This window comes from Tupaia chinensis, unplaced genomic scaffold (genome assembly GCF_000334495.1).
Source record: "Tupaia chinensis unplaced genomic scaffold, TupChi_1.0 Scaffold000127_2, whole genome shotgun sequence".
Classification (NCBI taxonomy): Eukaryota; Metazoa; Chordata; class Mammalia; order Scandentia; family Tupaiidae; genus Tupaia; species Tupaia belangeri.
In genome coordinates, this window is record NW_006159596.1 from 1,664,159 (window position 1) to 1,681,582 (window position 17,424).

Sequence of the window (17,424 nt, forward strand, 5' to 3'; positions counted from 1 at the left end):
CAAAGGGAGACGCGCCCAAGTCTAAAGGTCACTGGCATCCTGAAATGGGAAGCGTCTGTGACATGTCACATGGAGAAGAGAAATAAACCTCACTAACTTAGAATTCTGTCTGAGAGACTCTGTCCTTCAGGACTGTGAAGTCCAGTGGCAGGTCCCAAATACACTTCCATGTTATAATTCTTAGAGGATTATTTTAGTGTAGTTTATTGTATTTATTTATTTATTTTTTAGAGAGATATTTTTCTTACAGGACACATGCACTCGCCAGAGAGACAGAGAGAGACAGGGATACAGAAAGCGAGAAATCATCCCCTCTCCTCAGGGGAAGGCCATGTTGAAATCCCTTCTCCATTTTCCTCTTGGGGTTTTGGGCACACAAGCACCCGCACCTGGTGTGAGTTTTAAGCTGCCTGGTCTGGGTCTCGAACCATGGTTCACTATGTGGGAGTCCAGCAATGTAACCATTATACCAATGGCTGGTCCCAAGTTAATTGTAGAATTTTTACCAGAAGGCACTTGCGCTTGCTGGGAGAAAGACAGACAGAGAGAGAGAAAGGAAAAGCGAGAAAACACTGTCCTCCTTGGACATGGTCACATTACAATCCCTTCTCTGCCATGTCTCCCTTTTGGGATTGCGGCATGAGCATTCCCTATGAGAACTGCTTTCTCTCTCTCTCTCTGTCTCTTTCTCTGGCAAGTGCATGTACCCTCTGGCAAATATTTTTAAAAAATTACCTTTAATTGCCAAACCATTGAACACTCATGAAGAAAGACATGGCAGTATGAAGGCTGTTGTCTGTTTATTTAGATAGAACATAAAGAAATGTATTCATGCGTCTCCTTGTGCATCTCTGCTCTTTCCTAGGCTCTGTGTTTTGAAGACTGTCTCAGCACCGCCAGCTATGCAGGAACTAGCCAACGTCCTCTACCACTTTGACTAGGAGAAGTGTGACATCCTTGGCTTGGCGGACTCGAAGCTCCAACAGGTGCATCATCATGGCCCGTTTCTGTTTTTCTTACGCTGCTTTTTCTTTTTCAACCTATCCTTCTCCAGGTTTGTCCTCCAGCTTATAAGGTTGGTTGTATAGAACAATTTCCAGAGGCTGAATTATCTTGGGAACAAATAGCAACCTCAGCTGAATGGTTTCCATGGGTTTCCTTTGAGGGTACTTGATCTGAGCGTCTCCTGAATGGTTCAAAATGAAGCATTCGGTGTTTATTATCTGACTATGGCGAGGTCCTACTTAAGATCATCATGGTACTCTGTTTTGAAGTATGGGTATGGACGGGGCCTGTTTAAGGCCGACTCGAAAAGAAAAGGCATAACTTCAGGCTTGAAGCAGGGCTAGTACCTGCTCCTTTCTATTTTCTTTCTTTCTTTTTTTAAAAATTTTTATTATTTTTAGGCTTTTATCATACGGCATTTGTGCTCGCCAGAGAGGAAAGAGACAGAGAGAAATAAAATGAGAATTCACCCTCCAGGGGGCATGGCCATGCCACAATATCTTCTCTATTCTCTTTTAGGGATTTTGGGCACACACGCACATATCCCCAGTATGATTTTTAAGCCACCAGGTCTAGGACTCAAACCATGGTCAGCCATATGAAAATCCAGTGCTTCGACCACCACGTCGCTTGCTGATCCTACCTGCTCCTTTCAAAAGACTACACGTTTCTTTCTCTCTTCCTTCTTTCCTCCCTTCCTTCCTTAATTCCCAGAGGACACATGCACTCACCATAGAGTGACAGAGAGAAAGAGAGAAAGCAAAAGGGAGAGGGACCCTCCCCTACCACGGGCCCTGGTCATGCTATAGTTCTTTCTCCTTCATTTTCCATCCTGTTGGAATTCTTTAAAAAGAATTATTTATTCAATTTTATTTATTTGTTCATTTATTTTAATTATACCAGAGAAAGAGAGAGACAAGAGGGAAAGTGGGAAAGCAAGCCATCAAATCTGGGACTTGAACCATGGTCGGCCATGTGGGAGAGTCCAGTGCCTCAACCACCACACCACCTGCTGGTCCCCTCCATCCTGTTGGAATTCTGAGCATGCACACACATACACCCAGAGTGTTTTAAAACCTCTGGGGCCAAGATTTGAACTGACATCAGTCATGTTGGATCCAGCTCCCTTAACCACTAGGCCGTGGGGCCTGTGCTAGGTGTTTTCCAAGTGATTTTAAAATACCTGAATCCTTACAATAACACTATGAGGTAGGTACAATTATTATACTTACTTTAATACCAAGGACACAGAGTACAGAGAAGATAAGACTATGGGTTTTCCAGCTTCCCCCACTCCTGCAGTCAGACACTTCATAATGATGTTTCTGTCAGTGACAGACTGCATATACAACAGTGGGCCTGTCAGCCTGTAATGGGCTACACCAACATGCGTAGCTGTGGAGGAGGCTCTGCCATCTAGGTTTGTGCAAATACATGCTAGGATGTTCACACAGCAATGAAATCATTTAACAATGTGTTCTTCAGAAGGAGCCCCATCTCCCTCGTTGAGTGACACAGGAGTGTGTGGATGTGTTGTGTGGTGTGTGGTTTTCAAGGGCAGGCTATCAGACAGGCATCTCTATCAGCAGGATCGGGGAAATGGAGACTGAAGAGTGTATTCCCCATGACAAAACCCAAACTTCCAGGAAGGAGGGACAATGTTCTTCATGAGAAACCATATAGAAAATAATGTAAGGCAATCTAAGAAGCTTCTCTTTGGGAGCAGCAGATGACATAATGGTTATGTTGCTGGACTCCCATGTAGTCAACCACAGTTTGAGTCCCAGACCTGGTAGCTTAAAACTCATGCAGGGTTCATGTGCATGCATGTCAAGATCTTGAGAAGGAAATGGAGAAGGGATTGTGGCATGGCAATCCTCCCTGAGGGGTGATTTTTTACTTTCTGTCTCTGTCTCTCTGGCGAGTGCATGTGCCCTATAGCAAAAATCTCTCTTAAAAATTTATAAAACAAAATAAAGAGTTATACCTGGAAAGTAATAAAATAATATACTTTGTTATTTTTTTAAAAATGTATAGTGGGGGCCAGCAGGTGCATGGTGGTTAAGGCTCTGAATTCCCTCATGGCTGACCAGGGTTTGAGTTCTGAACCTAGTGGATTGCTTTCTCACTTTCTCTTTCTCTGGTGCCCTGTAGCAAATTAAAAAAAAAAAAATGATGATGATGGTAAATAAAATTAAGTAAATAATTCATTAAAGGGAAAGAAAAGAAGTGCATAGTGAATTTTAACAATGCTGCCAGCACTGTGTTAAATGCTCTATAAACACTATCTCCTTTGGTCTTCTCAACAGCCAAATGGGCAGGTTCCATTATAAAGAAAATGGAGCTGAGAGAAGGGAAGTAGCTTCTAGACATACTCTTAGCAAGTAGGAGAGCAAGAATTTGAACTGGTCATCTGGTCCCTCTCCCTGTGTCTGATTTCCTATCCCTACCCAGTGGTCTCCTGGTTGCCCCACTGAGCATCTGGATTGTCCCCTAAAAGCTGAGCATGTCTCCATTAGCCCTGACTGAGCTCATGCTGTTTCCTCCGCCTGGGTTATCTTCTCTAACTGCATGGGTTTCTTCATCCAGGTTCAAATACCACCTTCTCAGTAAGGTCATTTTTAACTCTTCTACCTAGAATGGCACCCCTAACCTTGTCAATTTTTATCTCCATCAGCCTGCCTTATCTTTCCTTTCAACAATGATTCTTTTTTTTAGACTAGAGTGTATTTATTTTTAGCACCAACCATGCCACGAATTCATAGGGAATAGTTCCAGTAGCTCAGGCTCTTTTCCATTGGCCCTCACCAAGTGTGCTTCTCTGGGTGGAGCAGGCTGGTGCTTCAATTGAACCCAGGTACCTTTCTCTTTGGCTTTCTTCTTTTTCTGGTCATTTTCCTTCACACGTTTTAGGAAGCTATCTCTGCTCTTAGAATGCTTAATATGCTCAATACGCACATTAAATCTCTCAGCAAGAATCTTGCCTTCATCTTGTTTGTTAAAAAAACAAAAAAGGCCTCAGCACGCTGGGTAACACTGTAGGCTCTTTCAGTTTTGCCATGGTAGCACTGGTGGGGCATTCTTTTTTGAACAGTACCCGTTCCCTTGATGTCTATAATGTCACCTTTCTTGCAGATTCAGATGTGTGTTGCCAAAGGAACCACTCTGTTTTCTAAAATGCATAGAGAACATATATCGGGTGCCTCTCCTTTTTCTCTTTATGTTCCTCATTTTGGTGAGGTACTGGAAGATGGTGGTTCTGGCTCAATGATTCTTTTTCAGCCTGGATCTCCCCCCAAAAATCCAGGCTGTGATAACCAATTGGCACTGGACAAGTCCACCTGGCTGTCAGAAAGGCTCCTCAACTTTGCTGGTGACATACCCAAGTGTAAGCTCTGATCTTCTTCCTCCCTCCCTGCAGTCTGTGACTCCGGTGATATTCCTCATTAAAATGAACAGCAACCATAGTCTTCAAATCCCTCTGAGCAAAACCTTAGAGTCACCGTTCACTTTTCTCACCTTCACCTGCCACTCTGTCACAAATCCTGTTCTCTACCTTCACTTTAGATCCCAGTTCCAGCTATTTCTCACCATCTCTACAGTTTCCTCTGAGACTAGTCACCATCATTGCTTCCCACTGAGGTTATTCCAATAATCTAGCTGATCTCTCTTCTGCTCTAGGTCTCCTCAATTTATCTTGCACATTGCAGCCAAAGTGCACCTCTTAAACGACTAGTCATATCATGTCAATCATCTGTTCAAAACCCACCAACATTGGCCTGCCCCGTAGCCTAGTAGTTAAGAGAGCTGGATCCCACTTGCCTGACCACAGTTGGAATCCCAGCCCCGGCAACTTGAAAAACATGGCGGGTGCATGTGCATGCATGCCCACAAATCCCAACAGCATGGAGAAATGGAGAAGGGAAAGGCATGATCACACCTCCTTGGGGATGCTTTTCTCCTTCTCTCTCTCTGTTTCCCTCTGGTGAGCACATATACCCTTTGGCAATTAAAAAAAAAAAGAACTTAAACAACCCACACACATGTTCCTATCTCACTTAGAGCCAAAGCCCTCACAATGAGTTGTACTAAGTCCTAAACTCTCCATCCTTTGTCACCTTTCTGACTTTATCTCCGAGATAACTAGAGCATATATCAGAATGAATTAGTTAGTTACATTTATTTATTGATATATATATATATATAATCTATCATTTTCTACTAGAATATAATTAGCCTGAATACAGAAAGTGACATGTACTAGGGACCCAATACATTGAATGAACCACTCACATGCTCACTAAGCATGTGAGCTTAATACAGTAGACACCACACCATAACACAGATGGATTTTAGGTCCCTCTGATTTCATAATACACTCTAAATTCCCTGAATTTTCCCAATCATTTTTTTCACTTTCTCAATTTGACACTGTTTTCACATGTTTTTCTCTCTTTAAGTAAATTTCATGGTTTTATTATTTTTTTCCTTTTTTTCTCCAACACTAATGGTGACCAAATCCACTAGTCAAGTCCCAGACCTGAAGTAGCTGTTGTGATAAGACCTGGCCTTTGGGAACAAGTCAGAAAACGCATGTCAAGTGCTAGAATAGAGGATGTGGCCTCGAAGGTTAGTTCCCTTTCCTTTATCAGAACAAAGAAAACAGCATAAATTGGTTCAGCTTTAAGCTGGGCCTGCAGGTGTGGGTGGGAGGGGACCTGGGGGTTCACTTGTATGCTCATTCAATGTACTGGGTACCTAGTACATGTCACTTTCTGAATTCAGCCTAGTTACATTCTAGAAGAGAATGATAGATAATACACACATAAATAAATGAATGTAACTAACTCATTCATTCTGTCTCTTCGGCAGCTGAACATCTCTGTTCCGTCTAGTGGCCGGCCCTGAGCCTGCTGCATGGGTCTCCCCACTCATTTACATCAGCTGTCAGAATGTGGAAGTGAAAACCCAGCTTCTGCAACCTAGCTCCCCCTTAGAGGTTTCAGTTTCCTTCCTCTTCACTGTAAACACAGGTGCTCTTCCTCTCTGGAAAGGATTTTCATCCAAAAAAAAAAAAAAATGCATTTTTGGGGCATGTCCTTTTGGAATGTTTAGCAGAAAGAGACTTCCTGCCATATCCCTTGCTAACTGATGATGGGCAATTCACATTGTTTATGCCCTTTTGGTAAAAACGGGTGCCTCGTCTGTAGAAAGGACATATTGTTTACTCTGTCTAGTGTTGTGAGACTCAAATGATACATCAGGAGGTAATAAGGCTTTAAAGATAGCTGATGCTTGGAACCTTCATTTACTTTGTACTAAAGCCATTGTACAGAAAAATATGAGCTATTCAGTCCTCCTATGGTGCACGGCTAGTCTTTACTTAGAATTTAATTCGAAGCACAACTGCATGTCTGTTGGTTTATATTTTTTCAGCTTTATTGAGGTGGAACTGACAAATAAAATGGAATATATCCAGGGTATACAAGGTGATATTTTGATATACATTGTGGAATAGTTACCATGATCAAGCTGAAGAACCCATCATCACCTTGCATAGTTATCTTTGGTGTGTGTGTGGTGAGAATTCTTAAGACCTACTCTCTCAGCAAAATTTAAGTTTATAAGATATCTTCAACAAGAACATGGATAATGGATATTCCAAAAATAAAAACTATGCATGGATTTCAAACTTTTTGCACCAAAATAAACCTGTTCCTAAATACACACACATACACACACACACACACACACACACACACACTTATATTGCCAGAGAGCACTTCCACTCACCAGAGAGAGAAGGACAGAGCGAGAAGAGAGGGATAAAGCACCCCCAATGGGTTGCAGTCATGCCATAATCCCTTCTCCTCCATTTCTCCATTTTGTTGGGGTTTTAGAAACACACACACACACACACACACACACACACACACACAAACCTGCTATGTTCTTCAAGCTGCCAGGCTAAGATTAGAACCGTGATTGGCCATGGGGGATCTGGTTCCTTTAACCATAAGCCACAGGGCAGTCTTAATTATACTTTAATTCCATTTTCCATGAACTTTTTGAAGTCCCCTCATAGAATCCATTATTATTAATTATAACCACCCCGCTGTGCGTTAGGTCTCCAGAACTTATTTATGTTATAACTACAAGTATACTTTTGGAGTAAAACTTGCTTTGCTTTTTTCCACACCACCTCACTGAAGTGCACTGACTATAATTTTAGGCCTTTCCTCAATATTTCTAGGACCTTTATAGAGAAAGAGAAAGGAGGAGAAGCTCCCCCCTGCCCCAGTTTGAGGTCTTTCTGCAGCTCCATCTTCCATGAATTTTTGAAAGTTGTGTGGTTATTACTGCTATTATTATTTCGATAAATACATAGCCAACAGCAGTATGTGCCAACCACATCCCCAGATGTGGGGATGCAGCCATGATAAACTGATGTGTGGTCCTGCCCTCATGGCGTCTGCAGTCCACAGAGGGTGGGAGGTGGGGAGGTGGGGAGGTGGAGATAGATCCTAAAGGCGCTGTTGAGATGTTGCGATAATAAGAGAAGTAGAGATGCCACTTGAGGTCTCTGTAAAGATAATCCTGAAAATAATCCCAAGAAAGTCCAGGGAGACCCTTACGGGAAAGCCTTGACAGTTGAAAGCTGGATAAATGATAGTTACGTCAGATGAAAAGGGGGTGGTGTGGAGAGGTTGAAGAGCATATTCTAGATGGAAGGACAGCGTGTTGAAAGGCACAGAGATATGAAGCACAGGACATTCGAGGGCCTACAAGAGTTTGAGCCTACAGGCCAAAATGGAGAAAGGCCCGCCATGACCTGAGCTGGGAGGCATGGGTTTACCCAGAGGGTCGTGTGGACTATGGACTTTATCCCTGGGCACTGGGCAGCCACTGTGGATTTTAAACAGTAAGTGTCTTGCTAGGATTTGAATCCAGAGTGCTTCCTTTTGTTCAAGTGCAGACAATAGATTGTAGAAGTGAACTGGAAAAAGTAGAGACCAGTTAGCAAACTGGTGCAGCGGTACTGGAGACAGCATGGGGACCGCCAGGATGGAGAGATGCTTTAGGAGCAAATGCCTATAGCCAACGGAGCAGGTCAACCAAGTTTCTAATCAAAGTATCAGTGAGAACAAACGTTCTGAAACTACCTTATTTATCTCGTCTCTGGGGATCTTTAGGAGAACGAGTGTATGTCCTATTCACTGTTCTGATTGCAAACTGTGTCCTGAGGGTTAAGAAAGTTCCATCTCAGGGACTAGCAGTTAGCATAATGGCTATGTCTCTGAACTCCCACGGAGTCGACCTCGGTTCGCGTCCTGGACCCGGTGGCTTAAACTCAGGCGGGTGCGTGTGCATGCGTACCCAAGATCGCGAGAGGAGAATGGAGGAGAAGGGATTGCATGGCCATCCCCCTGGGGGGTGATTTCTCGCTTTCTGTCTCTCTCTTTCTGGCCAGCATAGGCGTCCTGTAGCAAAAACCTCTCAAAAAACAAAACAAGAGACCAAGAAAAAAAAAAAAAAAAAAAAAAGAAAGAAAGAAAGAAAGAAAGTTCCATCATCAAAGCAGGGGTAGCCAGAGGGGTTGGAGCCTGGACATTGCCGTTATGAACCAGAAGTGTGTATCAAAACCACAGGGCCTTTAAAAAACATAGACGCCGCTCCCTGCCCATCACCCTATCATGCGGGACCACCATTGAAGCCTCGCTTCCCCGTACCTCGGGTCTCCACGTCCATGCTGTGACAGTGGTCGGGTCAGCGCGTTTCTCACAATCTGGGGGCTTCTCTGGGATCTCCACTGACTGCAGGACCGGGACCCCGAGGGAGTGGGAGACTCATCCCACCCAAATTCATGTGGCCCATTTCATGTGGTCTGTTCTTCCGGGTTCCCCAGCTTCTCGCGAGACTTTAGATGGGGGGAGTTTCCCCCCGACCCCCACACGTTATTCTGAAGCGCGCGGAAGCGACACTGGCGAAGGAAAGCAGGGACCCAAGCCACCAGGTGACCTCGTGCACAAGCCAAGGTATGAAATGGGACTTTATTTATTTATTTTTTTTGAGGGATTTTTGCTATAGGGCATGTGTGCTTGCCAGAGAGACAGAGACCGAGAGACAGAAAGCCAGAAAGGGGGAGTTTGTGTCACGCTAGAAGGGAAATGCTGTATTTTTATTCCAAATAATACTGCCCTGGATGGATCATTACTAGTGCATTGCGAGGGCTTGCAACATTGGTAAATGAGTTGACTGAAAATGCAGGCATTAATGATCCATTTACCGAATGGTTAGAAGGATGGTTTGGAAAATGGAAGGGGATGGTAGCCTCTCTCCCAACTTCCTTAAAATTGTAGGTGGAGCTTTAATGGCAGGAGTTGCTGCATTATTCCCTGTGTTAGAGGCCCGACACAAAGATTCATGGAAGGCACAATTAATAAACCAATGCCCATAACCTAGGCCCAAAATAACTTTCTGTTGTTGGAAGATAACTCTGACTATGGTGAGGAAAGCCAACAAATACCAAGAGAATATGAACAGAGCCAAAAACCAAAACATCAATGAAAATGAAATCAGTAACCCATTAAAAAAGAAAGAAAAAAAGAAGAGGAAGGAATTTGTAAAAAATAAATAAATAAAAGTAGCCGTAAGTGATTCATTTTCAAGAATAGTTTTACAAAAGTTGCTTAACCAGCTTGCAGATGTGACAACCCCAGAAAGTATACTTTCCTGAAAAGTTACTGAGCATACACAACCCAAAAGTAACAGTGGTCACTTAGAAAGTAATAAGTGGGACCAGCAGGTGGTGTAGTGGTTATGTCGCTGCACTCCCATGTCGTCAACTGCAGTTCGAGTCCCAAACCTGGTGGCTTAAATGCAGGCTGGGCACATGGCCTGCGTGCCCAAAGTCTAGAGAGGAGACTGGAAGAGAAGGGATTGTGGCATAGCCTTTCCCCTGGTGGGGTGGGGATGATTTCTCACTTTCTGTCTGTCTCTCTCTGTCTTTGTGGCAAGTACATGCACCCCATAGCAAAAATTTCTCTTAAAAAAAAAAAAAAGTAATCAGTGACAGAGCAGAATTTCCTCCCCAAAACATGAATGTTATTTTCCTGAGACTTAACCTAAAAACTAACAAGAAATCCTGCAGTTGCTAACTTCAGGCTTTATAGAAAAGTAGAACAATCAGTCAACTTTGCGGGAACTCAAGAACATTATCTCATTTTCCAAACTCAAGGGAAGGCACGTTCACTAAACGGACTGCAGGTAAACACGGCCTGAAGGAAAGGGCACTGGACAATTGGTCTTCCCCTGCCATCTCTTTGGTGCCAGACACTTACCAGTGTTTCCCCGCCTTTAACTGAGATGGTCCCAAGTTCATCTCACATTACTGCAGATAATGCTCATTTGCATTTGAAGATAGGCTCCCTTTTTTTTCCTGTGTCTGGCTTCCTGGTCAGATGTCCGGTTCTGTCTGATGTAGAGTCATTTTCTCCTGCTTCTTAGAGTAACTAGGATGTTTGTGAAGGAATATTTACATAATGGAGGAGGTTATTTCTCACACCCCTCTACTGCCGCACAGGGCTATGGAAACCAGCAGTAGAAAGCAGAGAATCGCAGCCCGTCAGTTCCTCTTAGAGATTTCAGTTCGCTTCCCTCAGCTGATCGCAGCTACCAGTACAATCAGCATTCTTTGAACATTTCTGCGTGCACAATACTGTTTAACGTATGTCGTGCTATTTGCCCTCACAATAACATGGTGAGGCAGATGTTATTGTCATCATCTCAGAGATGGGGAAACTGGCCCTTAGCTGAAAAAAATTGATCAAGGATCACCAGTCGGTGGTAGATGCAGATCTGAAACCAGGCTGGACTGGCCCTAAATCTCTAAGTCCTTTTTCTCCCTAGGATTGATGCTATGTGGTAAAATATACATAACATAAATGTGTCACCCTAGCCCTTTTTCAATGCGCGCCTCGGTGCGGGTAAGTACATTCATATGGTTTTGCAGCGATTACTGCTGTCCACGTGCAGACGTTTTCACCATCCCCAGGTAGAACTCTGCACTGATCGAACAATACTACAGACATACATTAGCGCTCAGGGGCATGTGCAGGCAGACATGACACACATCATGTAAAATATGGACACTCAACAGTGCTGTAGGTGGTGGGAACATTGATATTCTACACAGTTACGAGAAATGGAGACAAACAGCAGTGTGTGTGTGTGTGTGGGGGGGTCATGTATGGATGTGGTGCAGGTCCGTGGGCTTACAGACACCCCAAAGCCAGGAGTGCGTGAGGGAACATGTTACACAACCATGTGATCCAGAGACATACAGCATTGACTCCTGGGTTATGATTGTAGACATGATATACAATGACTAAAAATAGAAACAGACAGAAGTCTACCACAGAGCAGGACCAGCAGATGGCGTAATGGTTACATTGCTGGACTCTCATGTAGTCAACCGCTGTTCGAGTCCCAGACCTGGGGGCTTAAAACTCACTCTGGGCATGTGTGTGTGCATGCTCAAGATCCCAAGAGGAAAATAGAGAAGAAGAGATTGCAGTGTGGCCATCCCCCCTGGGGGGTGATTTCTTGCTTTCTGTCTCTTTCTCTGTCTCTCCGGTGAGTGCACGTGCCTTATAGCAAAAAAATCTCTCTTTAAAAGAAAAAAAAGTTTACCACATGTGTGTCAACATGACACTAGAGACATGGCAACACAGTAACGGAAGTGTGTGGCATACTATACCGTCTTGTGATTCAGACATTGAAAAGTGAGGGGTGTGTGATTTGGTATGCTAGACAACCTTGTGAAAAATAGACACAGCATTGCAGCGAAGGGTGTGAGTGTGTTTATGCAACACGATTGTGATGACACAAACACTCAGCAGTTGAGAACAGCACGTGTGTTGACAAGGTACACAACGATGTAATAATAGCAACACTCGGCAGTGCGGTCCTACGGGGCAGAGTGTGTGGACATGGAGTTCAAGCACGCAAAGTGCAGACATGCAAGAAGGAGGTACAGAGGTGAGTGTGATGTTTCACCTGCTCGATTGGCTAAGGAGTAGGGGTCTTAGTGGATTACCTTCTTAAAAATATCTCCATGTGAGTCAGCAGATGGTGTAGTAGTTATATTGCTGGACTCCCACATGGCTGACTGAGGTTCGTGTCCCAGGCCCAGTGGGTTGAAAGTCATGTCAAGTGCATGTGCCCAAGATCCCAGAAGGAGGATGGAGGAGAAGGGATTGTGGCATGGCTATTCTCCTTGAGAGAGGGGTTGACTTCTCACTTTCTCACTCACTATTTCTCTCTCTCCAGTGAGGGAAAAAAAAAAAAAAAAGAAAGAAAGAAAGAGAAAAGAAAAGAAAGAAAAGAAAAAGAACCTCTAGAAAGTAGCTACAAAGAAGTAGCTCCCTGTGAGACTAGAAAACAAACAAGCCAAGTTCTTACCTGGAAAAGGAAAGTGGGAGGCGCGGGCCCTGGCTGCGGCTTTCACAGGATGGTGAGCAGGTGGGACTCTCCTGCTGAGGACATCAAGCAACTGCCCCAGAGCCAGCTGCAGAAGGAGGGTAAGAGCCAAGACACAGGACATTTCCAGCTCCTAGCCCCAGCCCCCACTGGTGGGCTCCCCAGAGGTGCCCTGGCCCCCCACCCCCCGGCATCCAACTTGGGAGCTCATGCCCCGCCGTCCCCCACTGCTCTGAGCAGGTGTCTCTCATGCTCCCCTCCTCCCCAGGAGCTTCCCTTCTTGTCCTTCCCACCCTGGAGGAGACATGATGCTTCCTCAAGGCCCTGCTCAGTAGTTGCCTCCACACATCTGGAGGTTGGGGCTGAAACCTCCAACCAACATTTATTTCTCCTCCACAACTGTCTGGGTGCTGACTCTGACCCACGCGTGCCTCATTGTACCCATGTACCTACCCATGTACCCCGTGTGACCATCCCAGTCTACTTGGGCTGCCATCGCTGAGTACTGCAGGCGGGTGGCTTGGGCTAGGAAGCGTATTATGTCACAGTCCTGGAGGCGAGAGCTGGAGATGGCCGGGGGGCGGGATTGGGGGAGGAGTTGGTTTGTGCCAAGGGCCCCGCGTGGCTGGCAGTGTCTTCACGTGCTCCTTCCTCTGAATCTGTCTGTGTCGACTTTCCCCTCTTTGTGTGGGCACCAGTCTTCCAGGATTCGGGCTTACCCTGATGTGACCACATATTCACTTCATCTGATTATACTTCAAAACCAGGCATCCCTTAATTTTTCAAAAATACATCATCTAACTATGTTATTTATGGAACAAATAACATTTTCCCAGTTTACCTCTATTCCAGACACTTGGAGATATTTCTGAAAGATTAAACCAATCTGGTTAGGAAGGAAAATTAAGATCTGTGAAACACTTTCGAAAGCATGTGATATAAAATCCATAAATTCTTTGGTTGACACCAAACAAGAATTTAAAAACAAGTATTTTATGTAAAATTACTCCAGGAGTCATTTAGCAATAAGGTGTAAAGAGTATCTGCCCTTCAGGGCTGGTGTTCTGTCTAGGTTTAGGTATAGATGCCCTTTGTTCTCATTTATGTCTTTACACCTTTTCTTTTTTGAGAGAGTTTTCTATAGGGTGTATGCCCACGCCAGAGAGAGACAGAGAGACAGAAAGCAAGAAATCACCCCCTCCCGGGGGATGGCTACACCACAGTCCCTTCTCTTCCATTCTCCTCTTGGGATTTTGGGCACACATGCACATGTGCCTGGTGTGAGTTGTAAGCCACCGAGTACAGGACTCGAGCTACAATCGACTAGGTGGGAGCTCAACGATGTAACCATTACGCCATCTGCTGGTTCTCTCCCTTTTCACTTTCTTTAGCTCAAATTCCTTGTTCACATTCTACAGGAGTGTGGCTGACCAGCATGCTTCTTTTTCTTTTCATTTTGAAGAGATTTTTTGCCATAGGGTACATATGCTCACTGGAGAGACAGAAAGTGAGAAATCACTTCCCAGGGGAGATGGCCAAGCCTCAGTCCCTTCTCCTCTGCTCTCATCCTGGGGTTCTGGGCATGCACATATATGCCTGTGTAAGTTTCAAGCTGTTGAGTCTGGACTTGAACCACAGTTGGCCGTGTGGGAGTCCAGTGCCTTAACCACTATGCAACTTGCTGGCCCCCAGCCTGTTTCTTAAAGACTTATGACATCTGGGGGCCTCCATCTCTTCCCTTCCTGCTTCAGATGTATTATGGTGATGGCTCCACTCAGCTGGGCATTGTCAAGGTAGAAAAGTGATCCCTGGGAGCTGGGTGGAAACACACTCTCAGCCCAGGTGCAGCACTTTAAGTGGTTAAGGTGTTTGACTCCCACATGGCTGACCACAGTTTGAGTTCTGGAGTCAGCAGCTTGAATATCACACTGGGCACATGTATGCGTGGGCCCCAAATCCTGAGAGGAGAACGGAGGAGAAGGGATTGCGACATGGCCATCACCCCTTGGGGGGATGAGTTGTAGCTTTACCTTTCTCTGTGTCTCTCTGTCTCTCTCGCTTTTTCCAGTGAGTGCATGCACCCTATAGCAAAACACTTAAAAGAAAAAAAGAGGGGGGCTGCTCTGTATGGCTGGATTCTGTATGGCTTTCCACAATTAGTCTTGGCTCCATTGGCTTGAAAAGCATGACAGGTTTATGTGTGAGTGTGCCCCAGATCTTGACAGTATAGAGATGGAGGAGAAGGATTGTGGCATGATCATACCCTATCCGGGGGGAGTGCTTTCTCTCTCTCTCTGTCTCTCTGTCTCACTCTAGTGAGTGCGCGTGCCCTCTAGCAATGATCAGAAAAAGAAAAAGTGAGAAGCAAGTGAATCCTTCACAACTTCCTCCACTTGATACCCTCCTATCTTTTTTTAAAATTGTATTTATCATTATTTTTTTAAAATTTAACCAGAGAGAGCCATAGAGAGAGAGAAAGTGAGAAAGCAAGCTGCCAGGTATGGGACTTGAACCATGGTCAGCCATATGGGAGTCCAGCCCCTTAACTACCACACCACCTGCTGGCCCTGTCCTATCTTCTCGAAGGTAGTTGCTCTTCCAGAAGGCAGAGTCAGCCCTTGCCTTGGCAGCAGATGGCTCCCCCACTGAGCTTCCCTGCTGGTGATGGGCAGCCGGGGGAAATGATGACTGAGCACTTGGCAAACACCCAGTGACTCATGGCAGCAGCTTATGCCACACACACCTGCAGTGTCTTGCGGGAGTCTGGACACACAAAACAGCCACAGGCCGGGGAGATATTTCCCTGCCTGCATTCATCTCCCTGATACCTCCTTCTCCCTCCATTATCCGTTGGCCATACTGAAGTGTATCGGTTTTCACAAAAGAACCTACTCCTATCACTTAGAGCAGCAGTCCCCAGTCTTTCTGGCACCAGGGACCTGTTTTGTGGGAGACAATTTTTCCACAGATGGGGTGTTGGTTTATGAGAGCAGGCAACCTAGATCCCTTCCATCCCTAGTCCACAATAGGGTTCGTGCTCCTATGAGAATCTAATAGCACTGCTGACCTGACAGGAGGCGGAGCACAGAGGTGACCTGATGGGGAGTGGCTGTCAATGCAGGGGAAGCCGTCATCCACTCGCCCATTGCTCACCTCCTGCTGCATGGTCTGGTTTCTAACAGGCTACAGACCTGCTGCAGTCCATGGGCTGGAGTTTGGGGACTCCTGGCTTAGAGTATTTTTATAATTCTAGGAGTATTGACCCATGTGAATGTTTTGGTTTGCAGAACAAAGTAAGTATTTTTGAATGGGGAAAGAGATGGAATTAGAATCAGCTCTGGCGAAGCGTGTTAAAAGAACCATTTTCAGAACATCGTTGTCATGGTCATGGTTCGGCTACAGCACCAGAAGAAGAAAATTGGAGAGAAAATCCTGTAAGTAGTGAAAATCTTACTCATTGGGATTGTCCTAGTAATGCCAGAAAGTACAGACTAGGGCTAGCACCAAGGCTGGAGCTCTCAGTTGCTTGCCACTAACTCTGGCAACCCCACCCCAGGCATCAGGCTGCTGATGGAATGCCCCACATATGGGACGCTCGTTGATGGGTGAGTGACCACATGTTCAGCAGCCCTCTCTGTAGTGAAAGCATCGTAGTGAACCGATGGACCATGGAGCAGTGGTAGAAACCACTGTATGTATGAATGTATGTATATATTCAAATTTTGCCAATGGGCACATGTGCTTGCCAGAAAGAGGCAGAGAGACAGAGGGAAAGTGAGATAGCACCACCTCACCCATGGAGAACAGTCATGCCGCAATCCCTTCTCCTCCATCTCACCCTCTTTTTGAGATTTTGGACATACACACACACACACACACACGCACATGCACATGCACACACACACACCCCTTTTGTGTTTCTCAAGCCTCTCTGTCTGGGAGTCGAACCAAATGGTTGACCATGTGGGAATCAACCACTTTAACCACCTCCCAACCGGCTGGTTTTACAGAATCATTTTCAAAATGATTTTATTCAGACCTTCTCAACCAAATTGATGTGCTAGAAAACAATAATACATTTTCCTTCTCTTTGCTCTAGTTGGGAAAATAGACCAAAATGTAGCTGGTGGGACAAGGACTCTGGGATATCTCAGGCTAGTTTTGGTGTGCTCTTCCAAGTTTGCCAGGACAGTGCCAGGTGTGTGTTGCGTGGCGTACTCTTGGCGCCTCGCTCCCATCTAGAACCACAACACAGGGATTTCTTCCACTTTCCAGAACCTTCTGTCGCATTTTTCTCTGTCTTGTTCATCTGAAAGCTGGGCCTGGTGTGCATGTCCAGGAGGAGGTGGAGGTCACCTTTGCTAAAATGACAAAGTACCAGAAGCTACTGAAACTAAAAGCCATCATTTTGCTTAATGCCTCAAGGTGAAGTGGGTTTGCCCACCCCTCTGCCTTGGTCACCCCTCAGACTCTACCTTTTCTGATTTCTTCTCCTGTTGAATGTTCAGTTTAACTAAATGTCCCCCTTTGAATATGGTAGGAGGTCCCTACATCATGGAGTCTGCAATGCAGGCTCCTTTTGGCCTTGAAATTGTTTCTCTATCATTTGGGGGAAAAGAAGTCAGACTCATTGGTTTGTCGTAGAGGTCATGGGGGAAGTATCTGAAAATATATTAGCCCTTAGCAAGAAAGCTACTGCCTTCCTAGCTCCGTGGCCTTTGAGTCTTTGTTGACCTATTCAATAAGGCGTACCATGGGCCACCCCCACATGGCCAACTGCAGTTCAAATCCCAGCCCATCAGCTTGAAAAGCAAGTCAGAAGAGTGTGTGTTTATGTGCTCAGAATCCCAACAGGATGGAGAAATGGAGAAGGGATTATGGCATGACTGTACTCGGTCATGGGGGGAGGTGGGTTGTCCTCCTTCTCTCTGTTTCTCT

General features: G+C 45.2%; 1 protein-coding gene across 1 annotated transcript in view; it reads right to left on the reverse strand.

Moving 5' to 3' along the window:
• The window catches only part of TBC1D9 (TBC1 domain family member 9), a 168,285-nt gene extending 159,506 nt beyond the window's left edge, over positions 1-8,779 (reverse strand). Inside the window, exon 1 of the mRNA XM_006144638.2 lies at positions 8,736-8,779. Coding sequence (XP_006144700.1) covers positions 8,736-8,754 — 19 coding nt within the window. The 5' untranslated portion in view covers positions 8,755-8,779. The remainder of the gene's footprint in view (positions 1-8,735) is intronic.
• Positions 8,780-17,424: the final 8,645 nt, after the last annotated feature.